This window comes from Panicum virgatum, chromosome 3K (genome assembly GCF_016808335.1).
Source record: "Panicum virgatum strain AP13 chromosome 3K, P.virgatum_v5, whole genome shotgun sequence".
NCBI lineage: Eukaryota > Viridiplantae > Streptophyta > Magnoliopsida > Poales > Poaceae > Panicum > Panicum virgatum.
Window position 1 is genome coordinate 20,542,935 of NC_053138.1, and position 22,648 is coordinate 20,565,582.

Genomic DNA, 22,648 nt, shown 5'->3' on the forward strand with positions numbered 1-22,648 from the left:
GGCGGACCGTCCGCAGGTCTATTTCCAGCAGAAATGTACCTCGGTAAAACGGCCATAACTCTTAGCTCCGATGTCCAAATTAGGTGATCTTGGACTCTATGGAAAGCTAATTCGGAGGGCTACACAACCCAACTGAATTCTTGATCCAAAACACAATGGATCAAAGCAGTATTCCACTCCAAGAGACAACCTAATTTCCGGAGAAAACCAAAAGACCTTCCTTGCTTCCCAAAGTTGATCAACATCAACTCCAACTCTTTCACCTTTGCAAATGTGCCAACACCACCACGTGAACAACACCATGTGCATGTGTGTTGGCATTTCACAATCATTTTCAAAGGATTTTCACTTGATCTCACCACGCCACTCGATCCTAGCAACATCGCAATGTTAGATCGCTCAAGTGGCACTAGATGACCGATATGCAAACAAGTTTGCCCCTCTTGATAGTACGGCCATCTATCCTAAATCCGGTCATGCACTTCTCTACACAACCTTTGACCGGTGAAATGAAATGCCCTACAAGTCATACCTTTGCCTTGCGCATTCCATTTCATCTTCCCAAATATTGATGCCACACAAGCACCAAACTCCATCAAGCCTTTTGATCATCATCATGAGTCAACACTTGGCTTGATCTTTCTTAAATGATATGATCCACTCCATATCATCACATGACCTCTTTGGTCCATCGATCTTGACCTTGCTCGCTCTTCACCGTTGCCTCGGTCCATCGGCGCCAAATCTTTCCCAAGCTTCACCGCCTCGCGGTCCCTCGCTTCAAAGCCTTGACTTGCCCTTCTCCATTGCAACCGGTCCATCAAGCCAAGCCTTGTCTTGATCTTCTCCACTTTGGTCACATAACTCCATATCATGTCTCATATGCAATGAGCTCCTCGATCACACTATATGAGCATAGCATCAACCCTTAGCCATTTCTCCTTCATGGCATATGTCGCTCATACTAGTGTCTTTGTGTGGACTAATGAAGCGTCCCCTCATAAGAGAAGACTTAAATGTGATACAAAACATCAGTCCCAGGAGGCTGATGCCACATTTATTACATCAGATGGTTCAAAACCTTACAAACCTTGGCGGACACTCGATACAGATGATAATAATAATTAACCAGGCTACGACATAACACCAAACCGCGAACCACATAGGGTCTACTACGGGCTCAGAGTACTGCGACAGCGGAGGCATCTCAACAGGGCCGGTTCCACAGGCAAGGTTGGGTGTAGAACGATAACCCTACTCGGCGTCGTCTGGTACGAAGTCCGGGTCTTCTTCTGTAAAAAGTAAGAGTGGGGTGAGTACAAACGTACTCAGCAAGTCCAACCACACCTACAAACGTACTCAGTCTCCATACGGCAGGCGGGTGAGCGGAAGGGACGTTTGTTCTTTCCGTCGAGGGGTGGCCTCGAGCGAGGCGGAGACGTTCTGCTTTCTCGAGGGCAGGCTCGCTACCCTCGAGCGAGGCGGAGATGATCCACGTCCCCGAGGGTGGGCTCGCTACCCTCGAACGAGGCGGAGGCGCGGGACGCGGTCGAAGGCTTTGGCGGGGAGCCCTCGAGCGAGGCGGAGATCACCCCGCGGGTCCGAGGAGAGTGCGGATGGGCCGCACTGCGTACGTGGGCCACGTGATGGGCTTCTTTCCTTTCTTCCAGATTGGAAGGAGGCTGTAGGACTTCGTGGGCCCGGTTGCCGAACATGTGTTTGCATTTTTAAGACGATTTTAGTCCCCTGATTAGAGTGTCCCTAATCATGGTACCCGACACTGCAGTACTCTTACCCTGCACTACTCTTAGCCTAAAAGGGTCGAGGATCAATTAGGACTCGTTTCATTAGTCCAGCTACCAACATCGTCTCATCCCGTCATTGTTTAGTTAATATTTTCAATGAAAACAGGCATGAAGGGCCTTAGTAAATGACCAATAACCCCTTGCTTTGTAATTCACTGAAAGCATCACGAAAACAGCTAGAATACAAGGAAATTTAGCTCCATTTCCCATTTTCGCTGCCGATGTCACATGTACCACAGGACCGGACCGGACCAAACCAGTCGCTGCTCCCGCCGCACTGCACGCGACGCAGGGCCCGGGGCTGCGTATCGCATGCATGGCATGGCCGGCGTACAGGCGTAGCGTAGCGCTGCACAGCCACAGCATAGGCGCCACCCGCTGAACGGCGCGGCGCGGCGCCTCTTCCCAACGCGGCGCGGCAGGCCCCGCCCGTTGCTGCCTTGCCTGCCCTCCTCATCCTGACCGGCTGACCCTCCCCACCCCAGCTGGGGTGTGTTTAGTTCCTCAGGAATTCACTGTAGCGCCAGGGAAAAACAATGTAGCACACTGTAGCACGTTTCGTTTGTTTGTGGTAGATATTGTCATACCATGACCTAACTAGGCTCAAAAGATTCGTCTCGCAACGTACATCAAAACTGTGCAATTAGTTTTTTTATTTATTTACATTTAATACTCCATACATGGGTCATTTGCTATATTTAATATTTCGATGTGATGGAGATGTGATGAAAAGTGATGTTTTTGTGAGGGTTTTTGTTGGAACTAAACACACCCCAGGAAGGCAGGATGGCAGTCAAGGCCTCGCGCCTTCCCAAGGCCAGGCCACCACACCACCTCCCTCCTCGGCTCCCTCCTGCCGCGGCGCAGGTCTCGCCATGCCCGTTCCCGAAAATATTTGAGAATTTCTCCCCGCTATCAATGCTCTCCTCTGCCTGCCCCCCCGAGATTTGTACGCCTCGGCCGCGGCTGCCAGCACCCCCTCGCCGGGCAGCCAGCAGGCACCCGACGACGAGCTCGGGCTCCGCCGGGCTCGCTCGCCGCCGCGGGCCGGGGCCCACCCAGCGGATAGGCCCGTGGCGCCGTCTTCATGGCGCCGCCCAGGGCCCCACGACCGCCCCCGTCGAGCGGCGCGCGCGCCCTCTCCCTCCCACCGCAACCGTGCTGCCCCCCAGCACACGACACGCCTCCCCCCACGTGAACCGCGCCCCGCCGAATCGTGCCCCGGCACGTCGCCACCCCCCGCCGCGGCTTCTCCGCGAGGAGCCCGCCGCTGACAGGCCGGGGCACCGGAGACCAGCCCCACCTGTCATGCGGCGCACGATCGGGTTCCCCGGACGCCGAGGAGCGGAGCGCGCGTGCGCGGCGTCAGACCCCCCCCCCCCCCCCCCCCCCCCCCCCCCCACCCCACCCACCCGTTCACGTACACCGCATGAGCACAGGAGGTGAGCGCGCCCACCGCCCAGGACCGTACGTACGCTCGCTCCTAACCGGCAGACCGGTGGGCCCAGCGCGCGGGTGCGGGTGCGGCCGCGCGTGCCGCAGGCTCGCGGCGCGCGGGGGTGACAGGACGACCTGGACGAGGCGTCCGTCCGTGCTCCTGGGCCCTGGCTCTGGCTCGGTGCGGTAGGGCTGGCGTCACGCGGCGCCTGCAGGTGCAGGAGGCAGGGGAGGGGGGTAGACGAGACGAGACGAGCGAGACCAGTCGCGGCGCCGGGCGCGGGGGCCCCGCAAGGCGTCGAATCGCGCGGCGGCTGGGCTGATTCAATGACGCCGTGCGCCCAGGCGGGGTGCGGTCAGCGACAGCCTCAAAGCCAGCCGCAGCAGCAGCCCCAGGCCCGGAGACCTACCCCTCCCCGTTTCACGAGGCGCGGCCATTAGTAAGCGCAGCCGCGGCCAGCCAGCCACCGCGCCCACGGCCACCGCGGCACCGCCCGGCAGTATAAGAGCTGCCCCTGCCGTGCTGCTGCCGAGACCACGGAGCAAGCGAGCTGCTGCTGCTGCTGCTGCGCGGCCAACCTCGGAGTGGGTGAGAAAGACTGTGTGTGCTAGGGACCGTGGCGGTGGGTATGCAGATGGAGTGGGACATGAGAGGAGGCGGCGGCGGCGGCGGTGTCGGGGTCGGGGTCGCGGTCGGTGGTGGGGCGAGGGCGGGCGGCCTCGCTGCTGCCGGAGGCGTTGTCGTCGGGGGAGGGGACCAGCACCATCACCAGCAGCAGCACCACCACCAGCAGCGCGTGGAGGCGCACTACCGCGGGGTGCGGAAGCGGCCGTGGGGCCGATACGCGGCGGAGATCCGCGACCCGTGGCGGAAGACGCGTGTGTGGCTCGGCACCTACGACTCGCCCGTCGAGGCTGCCATGGCCTACGACCGCGCCGCCGCCGCGCTGCGGGGCCCCAAGGCGAGGCTCAACTTCGGCGGCGGCGGTGGCTGCGGGCGCGCCCGCGACGGCGCGCCGGCCTACCACCCGCGCGTGCCGCTGCAGGCGCGCTGCCAGCTGTTCGCCGCCGGCCTCGACGCGGGCCGCCCGTCCCCCTCCCCCTGGCCGCACGTCGTCTGCTTCCCGCCGCCCGTGCTGCACCAGACCGCGGCGCCGCCGGCGTGGCAGCCCCTCCTCGCCGCGGACGTCGCCGCCGCGCAGCCGTCGACGGCGCTGGAGCTCCGGACGGGGCCCCCGGCCCTCCCGTTCGACCTCAACGAGCCGCCGTCGAACGGGAGCTAGCAGCGGAGGTCGTCGTCTCCATGGACGCGCGTGGAGCTAGCAGTAGAGGTAGATCGGTACTGTGCCAAGCGCGGGATCATGGTCGTGGATCGTGGGACGCGGTCGTTAGGAAGGATCGGTGAGGCTAATCAACAAGGAGGGGCGGGCGAGGGGAGACCAATGGGTCCGGTCCGGTTGTACATATACCTATTTAAGGCTGCCCGCAGCGGGGCTTTGTATGTGGTACTCCTCTGTGTATCGTTGCGGGCGCTATTCCGCTCGCCAAATCGAGCGCAGGTTGCGCTTGTCCGCACGCACCGACGTGGCGCGGGCCACGGCACCTCGCGCCATTTCTTCCAACCACCACGGCTGCTCCTCCATGGCGTCGTGCCCCTCGTCCCTGTCGGGGCTGTCCCTCGTGCGCGCCGCCGCAGCTTGAGGGCGCCGCCGCGGCCCGAGCTCAAGGCCCGCCATGGCCTCCGAGCTCGAGCAGGCCCGCCTTGCCACGCGCGCAGCCGTTTTGCTCGGCCCGCCCGCCGCCGCAGCTCATGCACACCACGGCCGTTCCGCCCGCAGTGGCCCCTCCACCGGCGGCGCCTAGATCTGGTCGCCGGAGCGGGAGGGGGAGGAGGAGCGCCGGAGATGGCCCCGCCTCGTCGGGGCTGCTTGGCGAGGGAGGCCGGGCTGCTCACCGGCCATGGGAGGCGAGGGAGGCCGGGCCGCTCGCCGGGGTAGGGTCGCTCCCCTGTGCCCACGCGGTGCTCGCGGCCACGGCCTCCGCCGCCACTGCTGGGATCTGGGAAGAGGGGGAAGGAGGAGGTGCCGGCGTGAGCGGAGGGAGCCGGGGCGGCGGCCGCCGCGCGCTCCCGCCCCTGCTCGCCAGCGGGCCGGAGCAGGAGACCGCCCCGCCGCCAGGGGCCCGCCTCGACGCCGCAGCGCGCGCCCCCGCGCACGGCCTCTGCTTGCGCGCTCCTATAGGCGCGCGGCCCCCGGCGCACGGCGCGCCCGGCCGCCGCGGCCTCCGCCTGGTAGAGCAGGGGAGGAGTGGCGCCAGGGAGCAGGCGAGGACCGCCACTGGGGTGGAGGGGTCGAAGAGCAAGGGATCCGCTGGGCTGCCCCCACTCGCGAGCTCCGCCGCGGTCGCGCGAGGGAGTTCGAGCTCCGCCGCGTCCGGCGCGACCCTGTGAGGGCGGAGGGGTGCGCCCATGGTCGGCGCGGGGAGGGGGCAGGGGGAGGGAGGAGGGGCGCGGGAAAGGAGCAGGTGGGGGAGATAGGCGGGGAGTGGAGGGACGGAAGGGGAGAGAGAGAGGAAGAAGGGGAAAGGAAAAAAATAAAATAATCTTGACAAGTGGGTCCCGTGTTGGTAGTTGATATAGAGTAGAGATATAGAGAGTGAACGGGTGCAACGAAACTGGATATAGAGAATAGAATCTCGATGAGCGGACAAAAATATTCTATTTAGAGAGTGAATTTAGAGAACGACGAGAATAGAATCTCGATGAGCGGACAAAAATATTCTATTTAGAGAGTGAATTTAGAAAACGACGAGTGCGGAGAGCCTAAAGAAATCTCGCCTTCCTCGTCTTTTTCTTGTTCTTGTTTTTCTCATCATCTTTATTTCCCTTGTTCGGCGTCTCGTCGGCGGCGCGCTTTCCGCTGGGGTCCTCTTTCGCGAAAGAAAGGAGTCGCTTTTGTATTTTTTCCAAAAAGAACGCAGCTTCGTCACGTGATGGGACTCCAGCCGAACCGGCGGATCACGTGGTTGGGTGCGTGCTGCTGTGGTTGAATCGTGTCGTGACGTTTTTTTAAAGCACCTACGATCACTGGGGAGTCATATGTAAGATTTATGGCCGTTTATGTTGAACGGACTCAGTGCAGACGAAACTGCCTAAAAACACCTCGTTCGGCTGGTGGACAGCCTCCAACTTCTACAGTATTTCCTTCTCACACAACTCCAGCCTCCAGCCACCAGCCAGGCAACAGTGTTTTTCTCTCACACAACTCCAGCTCCAGCCTGCCGAACGGGGTGAGAGTCTCTAAACGTGTTATACCGAGACATGCACACCACCACACACGCACACACGCCTCAGCATTACCGCTGGGCCACTGGCCCATCCGCCGTGTCGTGACGTTTTACTATTATTATCACTTATCAGTCTAGTCTTGGTCACTTGACGATCGTAAGGAGCGGGGCGGGCGGGAAATATAGGCACCACACGACCGATGATGGCAGCTTCTAGTAAACATCAGTTGTCTGAATCGGGCGTCTAGAAGTTTTAATTTTTCTACTAGTCATGCATGGTCTACTATGGGTCAAGGAAAACTGTTGATGTAACCATTTCTTCCGAATCAATATCCAAAACATGTGCGCAAGGCATGAGCCGGAGACTTCTTGCGGAATCAAGTTTCAGCAGCTTCATACATCCATTATCCTCACGAGTTATGACAAACTAGGCGACATTACATGGATTTTTGTCCATACCACCAATTAATGTGCGCATTTCATTTTATAATACCACAAAGTAGTTAGGACACGTAGTTTTTTTTCCCGAAAAATGGTGCTGAGATTGAACAAATTTACCTCATGCATCTCGCTATCAACTGGTATGTCACCTCCCACTAAAAGATAAACGCTTATAAAATTCTATAATAAATTTAGAAAAATAAAAGCACCCCATGCCAAATTGAGGACTTGAATCTAAATGGAAAAATTCCATCACAAGAAACCTTGCCAACTAGCCTACACTCCGTTTGCAATCTAACATATGTAAATGGCACAGGCTAATGTATAAATGGAATGAGCACGTCCAGTTGGAGATCATTTAAAGACATACTACAACAAAGGCTTTAGTTAAAGTTTCAAAGTCGCGGCTACAAGGCAACAGCTCACAAACAGTATTATTATAAGCAAAACAGCCGAGCATCATCTGAACTATGCTCAAACCCAGGTGTCGAGATTTCATAAATATAAGGAGCAAACTAACGTGGGAGAAAACGAGCTGTGGGAAAAGCGAAATGCTTGAATAGGATAGCAACTTAGCTCATAGCTATTCCACTCCCAAATCCCGTTTCGAGCTTACGAAAACATATATACACATATATAGTCACATCTCAGGCGATCGAAAAGTCTGGATCATAACTTTACATAGCATTGTACTTCGCAAACCGCACGCCCTGTCACAATGCCGAAGGAACCTCGGTTCCACGAGGGCACTGGAAGGTGAAGCTCGCATAGCACGACATTACACACTACACTACGTCGGTACCTCCATGCTCTCGGCAAAGCTCCCAGGGTTGATTGTTATACTCTTGGTGCAATTGTCTGTCTTGTAAATACCAACCAACCTGTCAGCTAGCTCAAACATGTTGTTTCTCAGACTGCAAAATAGAGTTTCAGATATTACATGTGAGTTAACACTACCGGTAGCGAATCGTGCAAATGTAAGTTTCACTTGCATTCGTGCTGCCTACCTGTATCAGATACAGATGAACGTTGTACAACTACTTTTCTAGAAGCAGTGTGAAACATTTGCAAGAGAAAAAAATTAATTGAGAACTGAGCTTGTGGGTAAGTACCTTATAATGATGAACTGGGCATCTTTGGTCCTATCTTTCACATAGTGTCCCACAATTGATACATTCTTAAAGTCTACGGAGACAAATGCATCAGTCACTCGGAATAACAGACAGTATTGGTAAAGAGAAGGGTTGCAAAGATTTACCCAACGCAGCATCAATCTCATCCATAACATATAAGGGGGTAGGTTTATAGTGGTGAAGGGCAAACACCAGGGCCAGCGAACTAAGTGTCTGCAAAACGATAGGGACTTCAAAAACGGTACTACTCCAGACATTGTGTTTGAAATTCAAGTAATAGACATGACAAAAATTGGAAGTAAAGAGGTTCAGGCTGCTTAGTTATTAGGTTGGTAGAAGTGAATGGCCCAATTGACACATCCAGTGCTATGTTACATGTCAATTAGTTCTTAAAAATTTCGGATGGAATGGAAAAGGTGGATGCAAAGGATTTACCTTTATACTTGACATTAAATCAAGTATGCATACAGATTAAAATAACATGCAACTAACATGAATAATTGTTGACAAGGCAATTATCAGTGATGGCGAACCAGTCCGCGGAAATGGGATGTTTATATCTGGGCATAGCCGTACCTAATGTGTTACATTATAAATAGCTCATTACAGATAGTATTAGTTTTCCTATAATTAAGTATAAACACTGATTTTTTAGTCGTGATGTTATTTCAAATATAAAGAATGGTACTGCCATTTTAAGTATTAACAAATACCAATACAGATGTTAGTAGATAGTATTTGCCTAGAAGAATTAAGGTTGGCATTATCCTAGAATGGGACTATCAGTTTCTAGGCTCCAAAGCAAGGACTGCAGTTATTCGCTTGTATCTGGAATTTATAGACAGTGATTCACTATAAGAAAATAGACAGAACATTCTGACAGAGCTACAATAATTGAAAATACCTTCTCACCACCAGATAGATTGGCAATATTTTTCCAGCTTTTCTTTGGAGGCCTCACACTGAAAACAACACCTTCTGAGAATGGGTCCAAGGAATCAACAAGTTCCAATTCAGCATCACCACCAAGAGTAATCATCTGAAAGTGAAAGGAGTTGGGAGTTATTTTGACACCATATTGTTGCAAAAAATTCATTTCAACAAGTGCAACACCCCCATAAGATAAAATCAATACAACTAGCACAGCCTTGTCGAAATTGTCTGCTGAAGTCACCAGGCTCTTTTATCCTCTCCCCTTTGATCACCTCAGTGTAGATTTCTTTTGTTCAGAATTGTTGTTTCAGACATATGGCAAATGATATTATGAATTCAAGATTTGATTCTTTTCCCACCCCATCCCTTAATATTAAAAACAATGAAAAAGTTGTTAGATTTAATTGAAAAGGGCTGAGCAAAGCTTAATCTCATTACATTAGTTTTGTCTGTACCTTCTTGTATGTGCGCGCATAAAGTAAAACAGAGGTGCAGGTGCTACACTATAGGTATTCAGTACCTGGTACATCTCCTTCAGTTTCAAAGATATTATGTTGAATCCAGCCATGAACTCATCTAACCTGAAATAATATACAATGCAGGTAAAAGACACAAATCGGCAAACATAACTAATGAAATTTAAGGGCCCTCAAAGTAAAATTAAGGGGGAAATGCATGCCTTCTCTTCCTTAACCCATCGTACAGTTTTTTAAGATCATCCCGTTCCTTAGTGGTAGCATTTAGCTCATCAACACGTTCACTGTACAAGTGAGCCTTTGTGCGGTACCTGGTTCAGCAAGGAGAAATAATGGAATCATTGATAAAAAAATGTTTTGTCAACAGTATCTCATGCATTCATACTCTGCTATGGAATCCAGGTTTGGGCTCAAGTCTTTAAGCTGAGCTTCCAACAACGCCACCATCTCCATTGCCCTTTTCATGTCACATGTATCATTGAGTTGCTCATCACCTAGAGTCACTTTAAGTTTCTCAGGATCAATAGCATCCTTTTGGATCCTGAAAAGGCAAAAATTAGTACAGAGAACATACAAGTCACAAGTTACAGAAAACAATAGCATTTGCACATACTGATCCATGTGTTTAGCAAGATTTGTCTGAATCTCATCAAGCCTTTTCCTGAATGCTTTCACCTTCATTTCCCATTCCTTGGCAAGTTTTTTTGTATCTTGCAATTTGTACTCAGCATCAACCTGTTTTATGGTGAAACAAATAAGGTTGTTGAAAGAAACAATCAAACTGTTCTACTGCAACCAGCCAACAGTGTTTCTCTCACACCAAATCAGCACCAACCACAGCACCAGCCAGTCAACAGTACTTTTTTCTCACAACAAATCAGCATCAGCCACCAGCCACAGCCAGCCGAACAGAGTGAATACAGCAGAATTAATTGAGACCCTAACACTTGACTGGGTGTCTGGGTGTAAATTACATACCTCTGAGGCTCTCAGTTCATCCAGTGCTTTCTTTAGTTTGGTGTATTCTTTCTTCGTTTTGTCAAGCTCATCCTTATGGTTGTCTATCATCTAAAAGATAAAAGAAAAAAAATTGTGATCAGAAAGTGCAAATACATTCTCAGACCCCAGCCTAAATACAACTGAACAAATACCTCCTGTGTTTTCTTATACTCTTCCTGAACAACAAAAGCTTTCTTCTCAATTTCTTTGAAAATAGACATCATCTTCTCCTTTTCAGCAAGAAGTTTTTCTGTGTCTATCTTGGACTCCTCAATAGTCTTGGCTAACTTTTTCACCAATTTCTCACCTGAAGTTATTTTAACTTTGTGCCGGTTGATTTCTGAGCTTGTTTTGTCAAGTTCCTGATATTTGGAAAATGAAACCATAAATGCAGACTACCAAAACAAGGAAAAGGATACAAGCAGAAAACCACATGCTTACAGATTGGATGTTGGCAACTTTTGTCTTCTGGTCCTTCAGCACCAGCCCCCCAGCATTTTCAATTTTCTGTTGGAGTTCTGAAGCCTGATATAATTGTGGCAACAAAGTTAAGGTGGGAAAGCAAGATTCCATCAGCAAGTTCAGGTGAGTACAAAAATATCAGTAGATAAATTATCAAAGATTTCAAAAAAAAGTTCTAACTTGGACAGTTGGCTTCATTTAGTGTATGATCACACTAGAGCAAAGTTCATGCAAATGACAGGGAAATATGGTCTGGAAGTAGAAATAATACTATAAGCTATGTATAGGCACTTGCCTGATCTTTAAGTTTGCTCGAACACTTTGTGAGTCTATTTAGTTCAACTTGCTCACTAGATATGATGTCATCCAGCTCCTTCATTCTGCAAACCTCATCAGCTTTGGGTTGTGAAGCAGCTTTCAGGGAATCTAGTCGCATTTCATTGTAAACATACTGTTCATTCATACTCTCAACCTATTTCAAAAGAGAAAATATATGATATAAAATAATCAGACCAAGGCTCCAGACACAACCAACTTGAAGGCAGGCAGAACACTGCTCGTTTGCATACCTCCTTTTTAGCTTTTGCCAGTTCCATTTCAAGACGGGATTTAGCTTCTTCCATGGACCGACAGTGTTTTCTGGCATCATTCATTTTTTCACGCAACATGTTGAGTTTATCAACTAGGTTGTTAAGTTCATTTTCAGCTTTTTTAATAGCATCTTCCGAAATGCTTTCTTGGATAGCTGTTCCCATCATGCCACGTTGTACCTTTTTACCCCCACCACTCATGGTACCAGACTTCTCAAAAACTTCACCAACCAGGGTAACTACCCGACGGAACTCCTTTTGTGCACCATAAGCAATTCGTGAAGCCTGACAAACACAGGTATTTATTGTCGCTGTTGTTGTGAAAGATAGCAGCGAATAACAATTACAAGCATCTACTTGAGGTGAAATAGCAGAATTATAAAAATTCAAGGACCAACCTGATCAATATCATTTGCAACAACAGTATTCCCCAAGACATGGAAGAAAGCTAACTTCATCTTCTCATCTTTAACCTTTACCAGATCAAAGAGGCGTGGAACTCCTTCAGGTGTTTTTACTTTCTCTTTTATTTTTTGGAGAAGGTGTGTTTGTTTTTCCTGTAAAATATAGGGGTTCAATTACAACAATGAATCAAAATGTTAAAATTTGAATCAAAATAACACATAAATGAAAAAGAAATTGAGTCTTACCAGGATCAAACAAGTTACAGTTTCCTGGCGGTTCCTTCGGCGTAGCAACTCAATACAAGCTTGGGCCGAATTTATTGTTTCAACAACAATATAGTTAAGCCCAGCTGGAGCTGCTGTTGATATGGCCACATCATATTTTGCTGCAGAGCACAGTTGCTAATAAATCAAGACACTGTACAATTACATAATGACACTATCGGATTATAGGAAATACAATTATCTCCTAGATCTTGGTGGCTGTGATTTTATGAACTCATGATAAAACTGACATTGGGACTTAAGTAAGTCCGGAAGACATAAGTGTGGGCTTACTACATTCAAAGAAAAGACATAAGTGTGTGGTTACTGCACTGATATCAAGAAACAAACAAGCACTGGCCTTGGCACTGTAAAAACTTTTACCAAAATCAGTGTCATCTAGAATACTGTAGAAGTGTGGATCAAAAACCATACATAACATATTTATCTTGGAGTAAAAGCATTCCACCACTGGGGTCCGTTTGGATGCAAGGCATTGGGTCAAAAGCCCATTCCGTCTCGTTTTAAACAGGGATAAGCAAATTTTACACACAGATTCATAAAATGAAGCAGAGATTGGTCAAAATTGAAGAGCGAGACATTACATTTTACCATGTATGGAAAGAACTTATAAAATTTAAATTTTACAGAAATTATTATTTATTACAAATTTGCTGATAATAGTAGTCATCAAACCTATAGATGTCACGCGAAGCACACTATAGGACATCATTTATTTTGTGGAGAGAGACAGAGGGAGGGAGGGGGGAGGGAGAGAGAGAGAGAGAGAGAGAGTACATCTTACCATCAATCGCACCAAGATCACCTAGTCGGCTATAAATGCCTTGTATTTCATTTGATTCCTTGGCTTGCAAAATTGCTTTCAGAGCAGTGCTTTGATTCTTCTCAGAATCCCTTGTAGTTTTCATCTCTGCAACTTTCTGTCTTGCTGCTTGTTCCATAGGGATCAGTGAATCCTCCTGATGTTGGCATTCCTGCAATAAAATTTGCGAGCAATACATACAGGAGACTCAGCACACACCATAAATAAGTGATGACCAAACTTAATGGTTCCAGGAGAGAATAAATGGCTCAAATTAAGCTGGAAGTGACTTACCTGTTCAATTTTGCGAGCTTCAGATGCTTCAGCTTGGTGTTTCTCTATTTTCTCTTGAAGCTCCACGATGTATGCATCCTTTGTTTTAACTTTCTCTTTTATACTTTCCATCTGGTTTTGAGCATCAGTTAATTCTGTTTGAGCTCCATCATGCTGAAAACAGGCGATAAAATTCAAATGTAGTGGAGCCAAAACTGGAAAATCACATCTAATTAATGACTCAAGGAAACAAGCTAAAAGGCTAAGTAGATTTGTTTCTTCTTATTGGGCTCCAACAAGGTAAGTCCAGGTTGGAATGGCAAAAATAATTAGGAATCCAATATCTGTGAACTGGCAGCCAAGTGGCTTAACAATAGGTGAAGCTCATTTAAGGACTTGACAATGGTCGTCTTGTTTCCAATTAGAAAAAAGATTGTACAGGGTGTATAGAAGGCTAACCTTTTGTTTCATCAACTCTTTCTCGGCAGATGCAACATCTAACCTTCCCTTATGCTCAATAATTTGATTTTCCCATGGTTCAAGTTCAGTTCTTACTTGAGTAAGTTCAGCACGGAGTTTCTCAGTTTCCTCTGTAATTACAAAAGGGACAGGATTGGTTATTGTTAGGAATGAATGGAGGCTGAAATGTTAGATTGTATTAACCAGCCCCGATGGGGTTATATATAGTACATGAGAGCACCCAAACCCTAGAATAGGGAAAGACAAAACTACCCTTGACTATTATACCCTTAACACCCCCTCTCAAATACAACGTGAATGCAACGGAATGGATGGCGGCCGCGCGACGGGCACGGCAGAAGGGCGCGGATGAGGGCCCGCGGCAACGTCCGCGACAGGTGGACGGACGCACGGATGGAGGCCTGCGGCCGCACGACAGGCGGCCGGGAAGAGCAGATCCACCCGCTATGGCTGCGGAGGGGACGACGGCGTGGACGGGCACACACGGCGCGGACGGAGATGCTGCTGGACGGGCGGCGCTGGACGAGATGCTGCTGCTGCTATGACGAAGATGGCGCCGTGACGGGCGACACTGGAAGGGATCTTGCTGCTGCTGCTGCTGCTATGACTCAAAGGAAAAAAAATGGATTTGGAGCTTGAGGAGATGCCAGCCCCAAGGAGCAGATCGATGCTCCTAGGGGAAGTGCTGGGGAAGACGGTGGTGTCTACAGGATTTGAGATTTCAACCTTAGTTGTGATACCATGTTAGGAATGAATGGAGGCAGAAATGTTAGATTGTATTGACCAGCCCCAGTGGGGGTATATATAGTACATGAGAGCACCCAAACCCTATAATAGGAAAAGACTAAACTACCCTTGACTATTATACCCTTAACAGTTATCACACATAATAATTCAATGAGCAGGGAAAACATAGGCTAACTTCACCTCGAGAGGATTCTTTTATCTGCTCTAACAACTTCTCTTCTTCATTAAGTTGCTCCTGCAATTTCGGTATCTTTCCCTCCAGCTGCGGAATGAGATTGGATGATTCCTCCATCTCTTTTGTCGATTCATCACATTTTGACATGTCCTGTATTGAAATGTAAGTGAAACAATAGTCTTTCTTGCTTCAATTCCATTAATTATAACTGAAACCATCTATTGTATTACCTTTTGAACTTTGTCCTCCAGCTTCTTGATCTTCTGCTTAAGATGCTTTAAATCTTCCCTGTATTTTACATCTTTCCTCTCAAACTCTTTAAACTGATTCTTGCAGGACTTCATGTTATTCTCAAGGTCCTAAAGACATAAAAGGAACAAATAAAAATAAAGGCACCTTCGTGTAGAAAAATAACATGTTTTCTCTAACCTTCAAATATAGGAAATAAATGAACTTCATTCAATCATTGTTCAGGTTACAGAAACTCTATGTTGAGACCATACCTCTTGCCTTTTGACATGTTTATTATAAATAGACTCCATTTCCTTCACAGTCTGAGAATTCTGATGAATCTTCTCCCTGGATTATAATATATGCTTAGTTTCTTACTAAGAAAACATGTACTGTAAAAGGAAAAATCACTGTCCATCTGTAACAAATAACCTTTCAGAGGCAAGATTCTTTTCCAGATCTTCCACATTCTCTTGACACTGAGCAACACGTGATTCAGCATCATCACAAGCCAGCTTGGTTGCCTTTTCTCGCCATTTCAAAAGTGAAAATTCCTTCAGCATGTATGTTTCAGCTTCATTTTTTGCACTCTACAGGAAATAACTCCATTAGCAGTGTTCAACTGTTAAATGACAAAGATAGTGAATAATAACACTCAGATCAGCACCTCTAAACTGTCTCTTTCCTTCTCAGCCAATTTTAGCATCTGCACTGATGCAGTTCGTTTTTCATTGAGCACCTCAAGTCTAATAGATTCATAACAAAGTAAGCAATTAAAACATTGAAAAATAGATAGAAATCGCTAGTTACGACAAGAAGCGTTAATAATCTGTTACAAAACTCACTCCTTGTTAGCTTCTTCAATTTTCTCAACGTACTGGTTCGTCCCTATTATGTCTTCAAGATATTCTAGAAAACCCTCATCATGCGGACCTTGAGCTTTTGGTTTCATTAGGGAAATTTGCTCAACCTCACCCTGTACAGTGCCCAATCAGAAGTTATGCAATTATAAAAAGCAGAAAATGTAATTGGAATTGTGCATTATAGTTGCTTAATAAATTCATGCAAACTTAAACAAAGATGCTATGTGACACATGATAAGTGATGAAACCAAATCTCACAGTAACCTCTAAAGTATACTTGAAGTGTTTTGTGGTATTCATTTGTACATGTGAAAAACACACAAAACCTGGAGGATGAGGAAGCGATTATTATCAAGGTCAACTCCTTTGCCCTTCAACAATTTAGTAACTTCAGTAAAATTGCTTGCACGGTCATTTATGTAGTATTTAGAAGTGTTGTCCCGGAAAGCAACTCTTGAGATGATAAAGTCGCTACCATCTACAGCTCTGTAGTTTCCATCATCCTGTTTGTTACAGAAAAAAAAAGGATAATGTCACTACAAATAAGAAATGCCGAATACTCAATTCAAGCCTCAAACCATACCAGGTCAATGATTTCTTGAAAATGGACAGAAACACCAGCACTATCCAGGTTCTGATGATTGGAAGAATTGTGTATGAGCTCCGAGACCTTGTTTAAGCGCATCTGCAGTTAATGGAATAACTAGTCAGGAATGAAATATGTCAACTAGTCAGAAATGAAATATGTAACTGGAAGTAGTCTGGAACTAAGGAAATGGATAGGACGATAGGTTAATCCAAGTTATAATAATAGCTAAATATGAATTAGATAACTGCAGAGCAAATATGTAAATTTGCACTGTTTATGTAAACTTCAAAGAGAAAACAGGTAACAGCCAATGAGAAAGCATTGAACATACTTTCTATAGACAAGGACCCTAAAGTGTCAACTACAAAAACACAGACTACTTTCCAACCAGAGGATTAATACTTTTGAAGTATCAACATGCTGGGTTCTAGAATAATACTTAAGAAGATAATTTTTATCTCATGTACAAAGTTACAAACCCATAGAAAATGCCAGGATATCACTGTCAACATTTTAAATTGCTGTGGTAAATTAGATTGGCATGCTCAAATCAACAATTGGATAGGCAACAAACAATATAATTTGTTGACATAGAACAAGTAACATAAAATCTGCTAGTGAGATCTACTTCATAAATAATAAATGTAGTTGTTGGTCCAGTGATAAAGCCCCCCCCCCCTCTCCCCCACTCTAACACCTGGGTTTTAGGGTCGGAGTGGCTAGAGGGGGTGGTCTAAGTTTTAGGGTCGGCTCTGGGTTTTAGGGCTGTTGCTAACGGCGTAGCGGAGGCGTCCTGTCTACGACAGCTCTTGGCGGAGCTCCACAGCCCGCTCGCCAAGAGCACGCTCGTCTACTGCGACAACGTCAGCGCCGTGTATCTCTCCACCAACCCCGTCCAGCATCAGCGGACGAAACACGTGGAGATCGACCTACACTTTGTGCGCGACAGAGTCGCAATCGGCGATGTTCGGGTACTCCATGTTCCGACTACCTCCCAGTTTGCTGACATCTTCACCAAGGGGCTGCCCTCCTCGACTTTCTCGGAGTTTCGATCCAGCCTCAACGTAGCCGGTGGCTAGTTGTGGCTGCGGGGGGTATTTGCCCTTTGTACTCTATTTGTACTCTCTTCTTGTCCAGTCTTGAACACCGCTGCGTCGGTAGTTCAGACTGCGGGGGGGTGTTAGTTTTCTTGTTGTCCAGTCTTGAACACCGCTGCGCCGGTAGTTCAGACTGCGCGGGGGGGGGGGGGTGTTGAAGTATATTGAGCCCATGTGTATAGAGGCCCATCTAGAGGCCCATGTATAGGTATTATATATACCCACCCTTCTAGGGTTGGAGGAATACAAGCATTATTCTCTCCTACAGTAGTGGTAACCATCAAATAAAATAAAAGGTCAACATCAAGCAACAACGCCAACCTGCTTTGCACGCTTCCCAAACACAAAGAGCATTGCATCAATGACATTACTCTTTCCACTGCCATTGGGCCCAACAACAGCTGAGAAGCTCTGCAACCAAGAAAAGAAATTATCTTCAGTTGGTTATGTCTCTAATCACTGTTTAATAAGCAAACTTCGACGAAGAAAAGGAATAATGTTGATCCTATTGAACGTGAGCACTAATCCATGATGCTAGCAAACAATTTTTGTATCTGGAAGAGCTACTGGTAGTTTGTGGTTTGACTATACAACTGTTTCTATTGTGTTTTTTCCCTCGAACACACAGGAGAGCTGTGTATTCATTGCATTAATTGAAGAAAGGAGCCTTACAAACACACCCTAGAAATATTTTACTTACATGTTTGTCTAAAAGAATCAAATGGCCCGACCCAAAGTCTAGAACTTCTCACTAGTGGACATGATCAGGGACCCAATCATATTAAGATTGAGAACCAAAATATTATGTCTCAGAAAAAGTTTTTTTAGTGAACCTACATTTAGATCCTGTTTGCAATTTTAGGATTTTTATATGCACTGTTATAGTTTTGTGCAGGGACTAAGGATACATTGCTAAGTTGAGCGTCGTAGCTTTCAAAAGGTAAAGGCACTAAGTGAAAGCAAAACCATGAGTTTGGTCATAACAACTTAAAATAGACTTTCTCAGATACAGGATTAATAGTAACAAGATTAAAACTCTCCATCACGTACAGATGCTATTTTAGTGGTAGAAAAATAATATGAGTAAACAATAAAATGTGATTAGTGGTAAAAAAATAATACAAGTAAAACAGAGTTTGATAGAGTGGCAACACTGTCAGCAGTACACTAGGGTTTGGAATTGAAGCCACACACGCAAACACACACGTAAACTGATCCTAGCTACAGATATTTGACAGAGATTTCTGGGATTCGCCGGTTGATCACCATTCAGCAACCATAAGCAACTACCATGTTATAATTTATTTGAAAACAATGACATAAATTGGCATGGGAGCAGGACAGCAAACTGAATCTATAACAGATAGGGCACAAGTAACTTAGGTCTCCATATGCACAGATTGGTGTAAATTTATTACAGCGATACAAAGTTTGCTCCTATATTTTCCAAATCTAAAATAAAATATGCCGTGGGAGCGAGAGACATACCTTGTGGAAAGGGCCGATGCGCTGCTCTCCGGCGTAGGACTTGAAGTTGCGGAGGACCATCTCCTTGATGAACAGCCGCGGCCTCGCCGCCCTACCCGGCGTCCGCGCCGGCGACTGCGGCGGGGAGATCTCCATGGCCATCTCGCTGTTCGAAAATGCAGCGGCGAGGGAGGTTCCCGAGCGCCGCCCGCCGCCGCGGGCCAGCAGCGAGGTCCGAGGTCACCCGCCCAGCTGTCGGCGCCCGCCCAACGCTCCGCCGCTCTCCCTCGGCGAGCGCGGAGGCGGAACCGAGGCGGCGAAGAAGAGGGCACGGCCGGGGCGGTGCGGGGAAAGTTGAAGTGGCTGCGAGGGGGCGCGGATTTGGATATCTGGGGGAAGTTTGGGAGGGAAATTGAAACGGTGCGAGAATTCCGCGTAATTCCGTTCCGTCCTCGGCGGCTCGGCTCGCTGCGGAATTCAAAGGTGTCAGTCTGTCAGACCCAAATAAAAACTGGAGGATATCAAGTTGGGCTGGGCTTGAGTGAAGTTGGGCTAGTTTTAGTTTGGGCTTATGTGTGGCCCATATTTGGGGTGTGGTATGCTCTGGTCCGGGCCGCGCATCAACTGCTGCATGTGATGGGCTTACGGACCAAAACTTCTTACGGCCCATGGGCTCTTTGTAGTATGTTTTACAGGAGATGGAAAAAAAAGGGACGCTATTGGGCTACTTGTGTAATCCAGTCAAATTCGTTATAAAATAAAAAAATATTTATTTCAGAATAATTTTTTAATTGTTCCATCAATATAAAAATTTTGTTGGAAAACAAAAAATATATTTCGAAACAAAAGATAGTTATTGGACTTTATGTGATGATTTGACTGTCGACTCTTAATATTTGCCGAAAAAATATGCGCAGCGACTGTGCAGTATACAAGTATTCCAAGCTCTTCCTAAAAAAAACAAGTATTCCGATCTAACTGCCATTAGCTACTCACTAAACAAGCCGCACGCGCGTAAGCCACATGCCAGCAAAACAAATGACCGGATGAGCCGGCAGAGAGAAGTGCATCCAGCTCATAATGAGTGTGTCACCAATAACACCCAAGTCGTGTTCTTGTTTAAGCTCCTTCGTCATACCCAAAGGCCAGCCCACTGCAGCACTGCTCGTCATTTGTCGCAAAACAATGACTGGTTGATGATACAATCATTTACCAGTGGAGCTGTGTTGGAGGGCGACTTGTTCGGACCAGAATATATGTACTTATATATATACACTGCATCAATGATAATCAGAATCAATTTTCCGTCCAGAGAAGATAATCAAATCGAACCAGACTAGAATTACGCAAGTTTTGACTATAAGCATTCGTTCTGGTTCTGGAACACTCACCGAAGCTTTCCCTTTCTGCATGCTGCAACGGTAGAACGATGTAGAAATGGACTGTGGAATACGAATTAGTTCGTAGTATAGTTAGGGGTGGTAATGGAACATGACCCTAATGGTGTAACAGCCCTATGTTATTTAACTAGTTAAACATGTCATCATGTGTATCTTAAAGTATTAAGTATAATTAGCTCGCAATTAAGGAGAGAATTAAACCTTAGGCTAATCCACTGTTTTGGTAGTAGCGGGCAGTCCGCCCCTATACGGCGGACGGTCCGCGACCTTGCCACGTGGCTGACCACGGTTCACCTCGGGCACATCGAATTCACTGTCACGTCACCCTACCCGCGGACAGTTCGCGTCTCACTCGCGGATAGTCCGCTAGCGCATCTTCGATGCGTGTCACGCGCGCAGAGTCTGGGCGCCACGTCCCACCCTCGGGCCCACACGTCAGCCACGCCCCCTCTTCCACCAGAGCACCCCGTGCTCTCTCTCCCTCATCCCATTCACTCAAACTACTCTCTCTCTCTCTCTAACCCCAAGCCATGGAGGAGCTTCACCCTCTCCTCCATTGAAGCCTCTTCTCCTCGCCGGAACCTCACCGGAGGACGCCCTGAGCTGCACCACCCCGATCTCCTCTTACCGGTGACCCACTCGACGCCGGTGAGTGTTTCCCCTCCCCGATCCATCCGCATTGCCCTAGGATTCGAAGCCAAGAACACACCTAGAGCACAAATCACCATTGATGACCTAGAGCTTCGAAACCCTAATGCATGTGCGATTTAGTTACCAAAGTTAACTCCCTAGACTCCCAGGCACCTCTAGGAACAAACCCCACCCCAACCCGTGGCTGGAATCGCCGGCGGCGAACTCGCCGGTGAGCCTCGACCGTGTCGCGGACGGTCCGCTCGACATGGCCGGACGGTCCTACAGCTCCTGACCAAAACCAACAGAGCCTCTGCATGAGTTTTGGCCTTTCAAGATTTGAAAGGCGGACAGTCCGCTCAACCCACGCGGACGGTCCGCGATTTAGTCAGAGAGCATGTTTTCCACCCAACACGGTCCGCGACTAACCAGCGGACGGTCCGCCACTCGGTCCGCCATTCAGACCGGACGGTCCGCTCAACCCACGAGGACGGTCCGCGATTTAGTCAGAGAGCATGTTTTCCACCCAACACGGTCCGCGACTGACCAGCGGATGGTCCGCCACTCGGTCCGCCGTTCAGACCGGACGGTCCGCTTCCCTAACCCGGACGGTCTGCAATTACCTATCAGCACCCTTTCACTCATTCATGTACCACCCACCTTTGTACCTTACGTCCAGTCTCTATACCATAGTTTAGCCTTGTTAAAGCATGCATTCTCCTGTCATTAGCAATCATTGCACGCATTCATAGCATCCTCATTTCTCAAATATCATTTGCATTCATGTAGAGACCGTGACACTGGAGCAAGAGGAGGGTGAGCCGGAACCTGTGGGAGACGACGCTTCTTTTGAGACTCAAGGCAGGCCCCTAAGCATTTCTTACACCCTATTTTGGATCAATGAAGTATATGTGTCTTGTTTGCGCATGAGTTACTATATATATATATATATATATATATATATATATATATATATATATATATATATATATATATATATATATATATCATTGATTGCTTAGAACCTATTTGATGCATTATCAACCTTGATTAGGATATCATCCTTAGATGAGTATGCTTGTTAGGTGTCACGAACTACATGCTTAGCCTTGCATAGTTTCGGTAGAAGTCGAGAGGTGGCAAGGTCACCACCGCTCGCGAGTTATAGGATATAATGTTTGATTCTACTTAGTTAGACAATGGTGAATAAAGATTGAGCAACAATGAATGATGATTCGGACTTGGGCAAGTAGGGTAGAGTCATGTCGAGAATGGAGCTCACATGGTTAGTCTTGCTTGAGTTGATTAAGGACCGATGCGTAATCGCTTTGATACTTGAGCACCTTTCCGTACAAACCACATACTTTATAATGGGACGGTAAGCCAATTAGCATGAGTCACACCTTGCCTTGATCGGATTTGGTGCAAGTTGTGATGGAGTGTGATCGGCATTTCCGGTGCACTTGTCCTTCTCGACCGTTCGCTCATAGTCGGTTGTGTTTATGTGAAAGGTTGAGGCATGAATCAACACTTATCCTTGGCCGTGGGTATGGTCGTTGGTCTTGTTCTCGTGTGGGAAAAGTTGTACACCCCTGCAGGATTTTTGATCTATTGCAATAGCCGCGCTCTCGGACATTGAGCACG

The 22,648-nt window shown here is 47.6% G+C and overlaps 2 protein-coding genes across 2 annotated transcripts; one reads left to right on the forward strand and one right to left on the reverse strand.

Annotated features, from left to right (window-relative positions):
• The first annotated feature begins 3,234 nt into the window (after positions 1-3,234).
• Positions 3,235-4,750, forward strand: LOC120698249 (protein PPLZ02-like). The gene has a single exon (XM_039981784.1). The coding sequence runs from the start codon at positions 3,872-3,874 to the stop codon at positions 4,523-4,525; it is 654 nt and encodes a 217-aa protein (XP_039837718.1). The 5' UTR covers positions 3,235-3,871; the 3' UTR covers positions 4,526-4,750.
• Positions 4,751-7,504: 2,754 nt separating this feature from the next.
• LOC120698251 (structural maintenance of chromosomes protein 4-like) lies at positions 7,505-19,354 on the reverse strand. The gene is made up of 28 exons (XM_039981785.1): positions 18,996-19,354; positions 17,829-17,918; positions 16,405-16,506; positions 16,148-16,324; positions 15,804-15,934; positions 15,626-15,704; positions 15,391-15,548; positions 15,231-15,306; positions 14,958-15,086; positions 14,733-14,877; positions 13,785-13,915; positions 13,347-13,499; positions 13,035-13,224; positions 12,212-12,351; positions 11,960-12,118; positions 11,541-11,846; positions 11,267-11,443; positions 10,951-11,034; positions 10,662-10,871; positions 10,489-10,578; positions 10,124-10,245; positions 9,896-10,051; positions 9,714-9,821; positions 9,555-9,615; positions 9,006-9,140; positions 8,227-8,314; positions 8,081-8,153; positions 7,505-7,882 (listed from the first exon to the last, which is right to left on the reverse strand). Exons 1-28 carry the CDS (start codon positions 19,134-19,136, stop codon positions 7,759-7,761), a joined length of 3,735 nt encoding a protein of 1,244 aa, XP_039837719.1. The 5' UTR covers positions 19,137-19,354; the 3' UTR covers positions 7,505-7,758.
• Between the last annotated feature and the right edge of the window lie 3,294 nt (positions 19,355-22,648).

Bases quoted from the DNA above. Each gene is read 5' to 3' on its own strand.
- LOC120698249 (XM_039981784.1), top strand. From the start codon at position 3,872: ATGCAGATGGAGTGGGACATGAGAGGAGGCGGCGGCGGCGGCGGTGTC.
- LOC120698251 (XM_039981785.1), bottom strand. From the start codon at position 19,136: ATGGCCATGGAGATCTCCCCGCCGCAGTCGCCGGCGCGGACGCCGGGT. The intron at 13,500-13,784 runs GTTAGCCTTCTA...GCCTGTTTTCAG, and splicing joins AAGAGTTGATGAAACAAAAG to CATGATGGAGCTCAAACAGA. The intron at 10,246-10,488 runs GTATGTAATTTA...ACCATAAAACAG, and splicing joins ATGAACTGAGAGCCTCAGAG to GTTGATGCTGAGTACAAATT.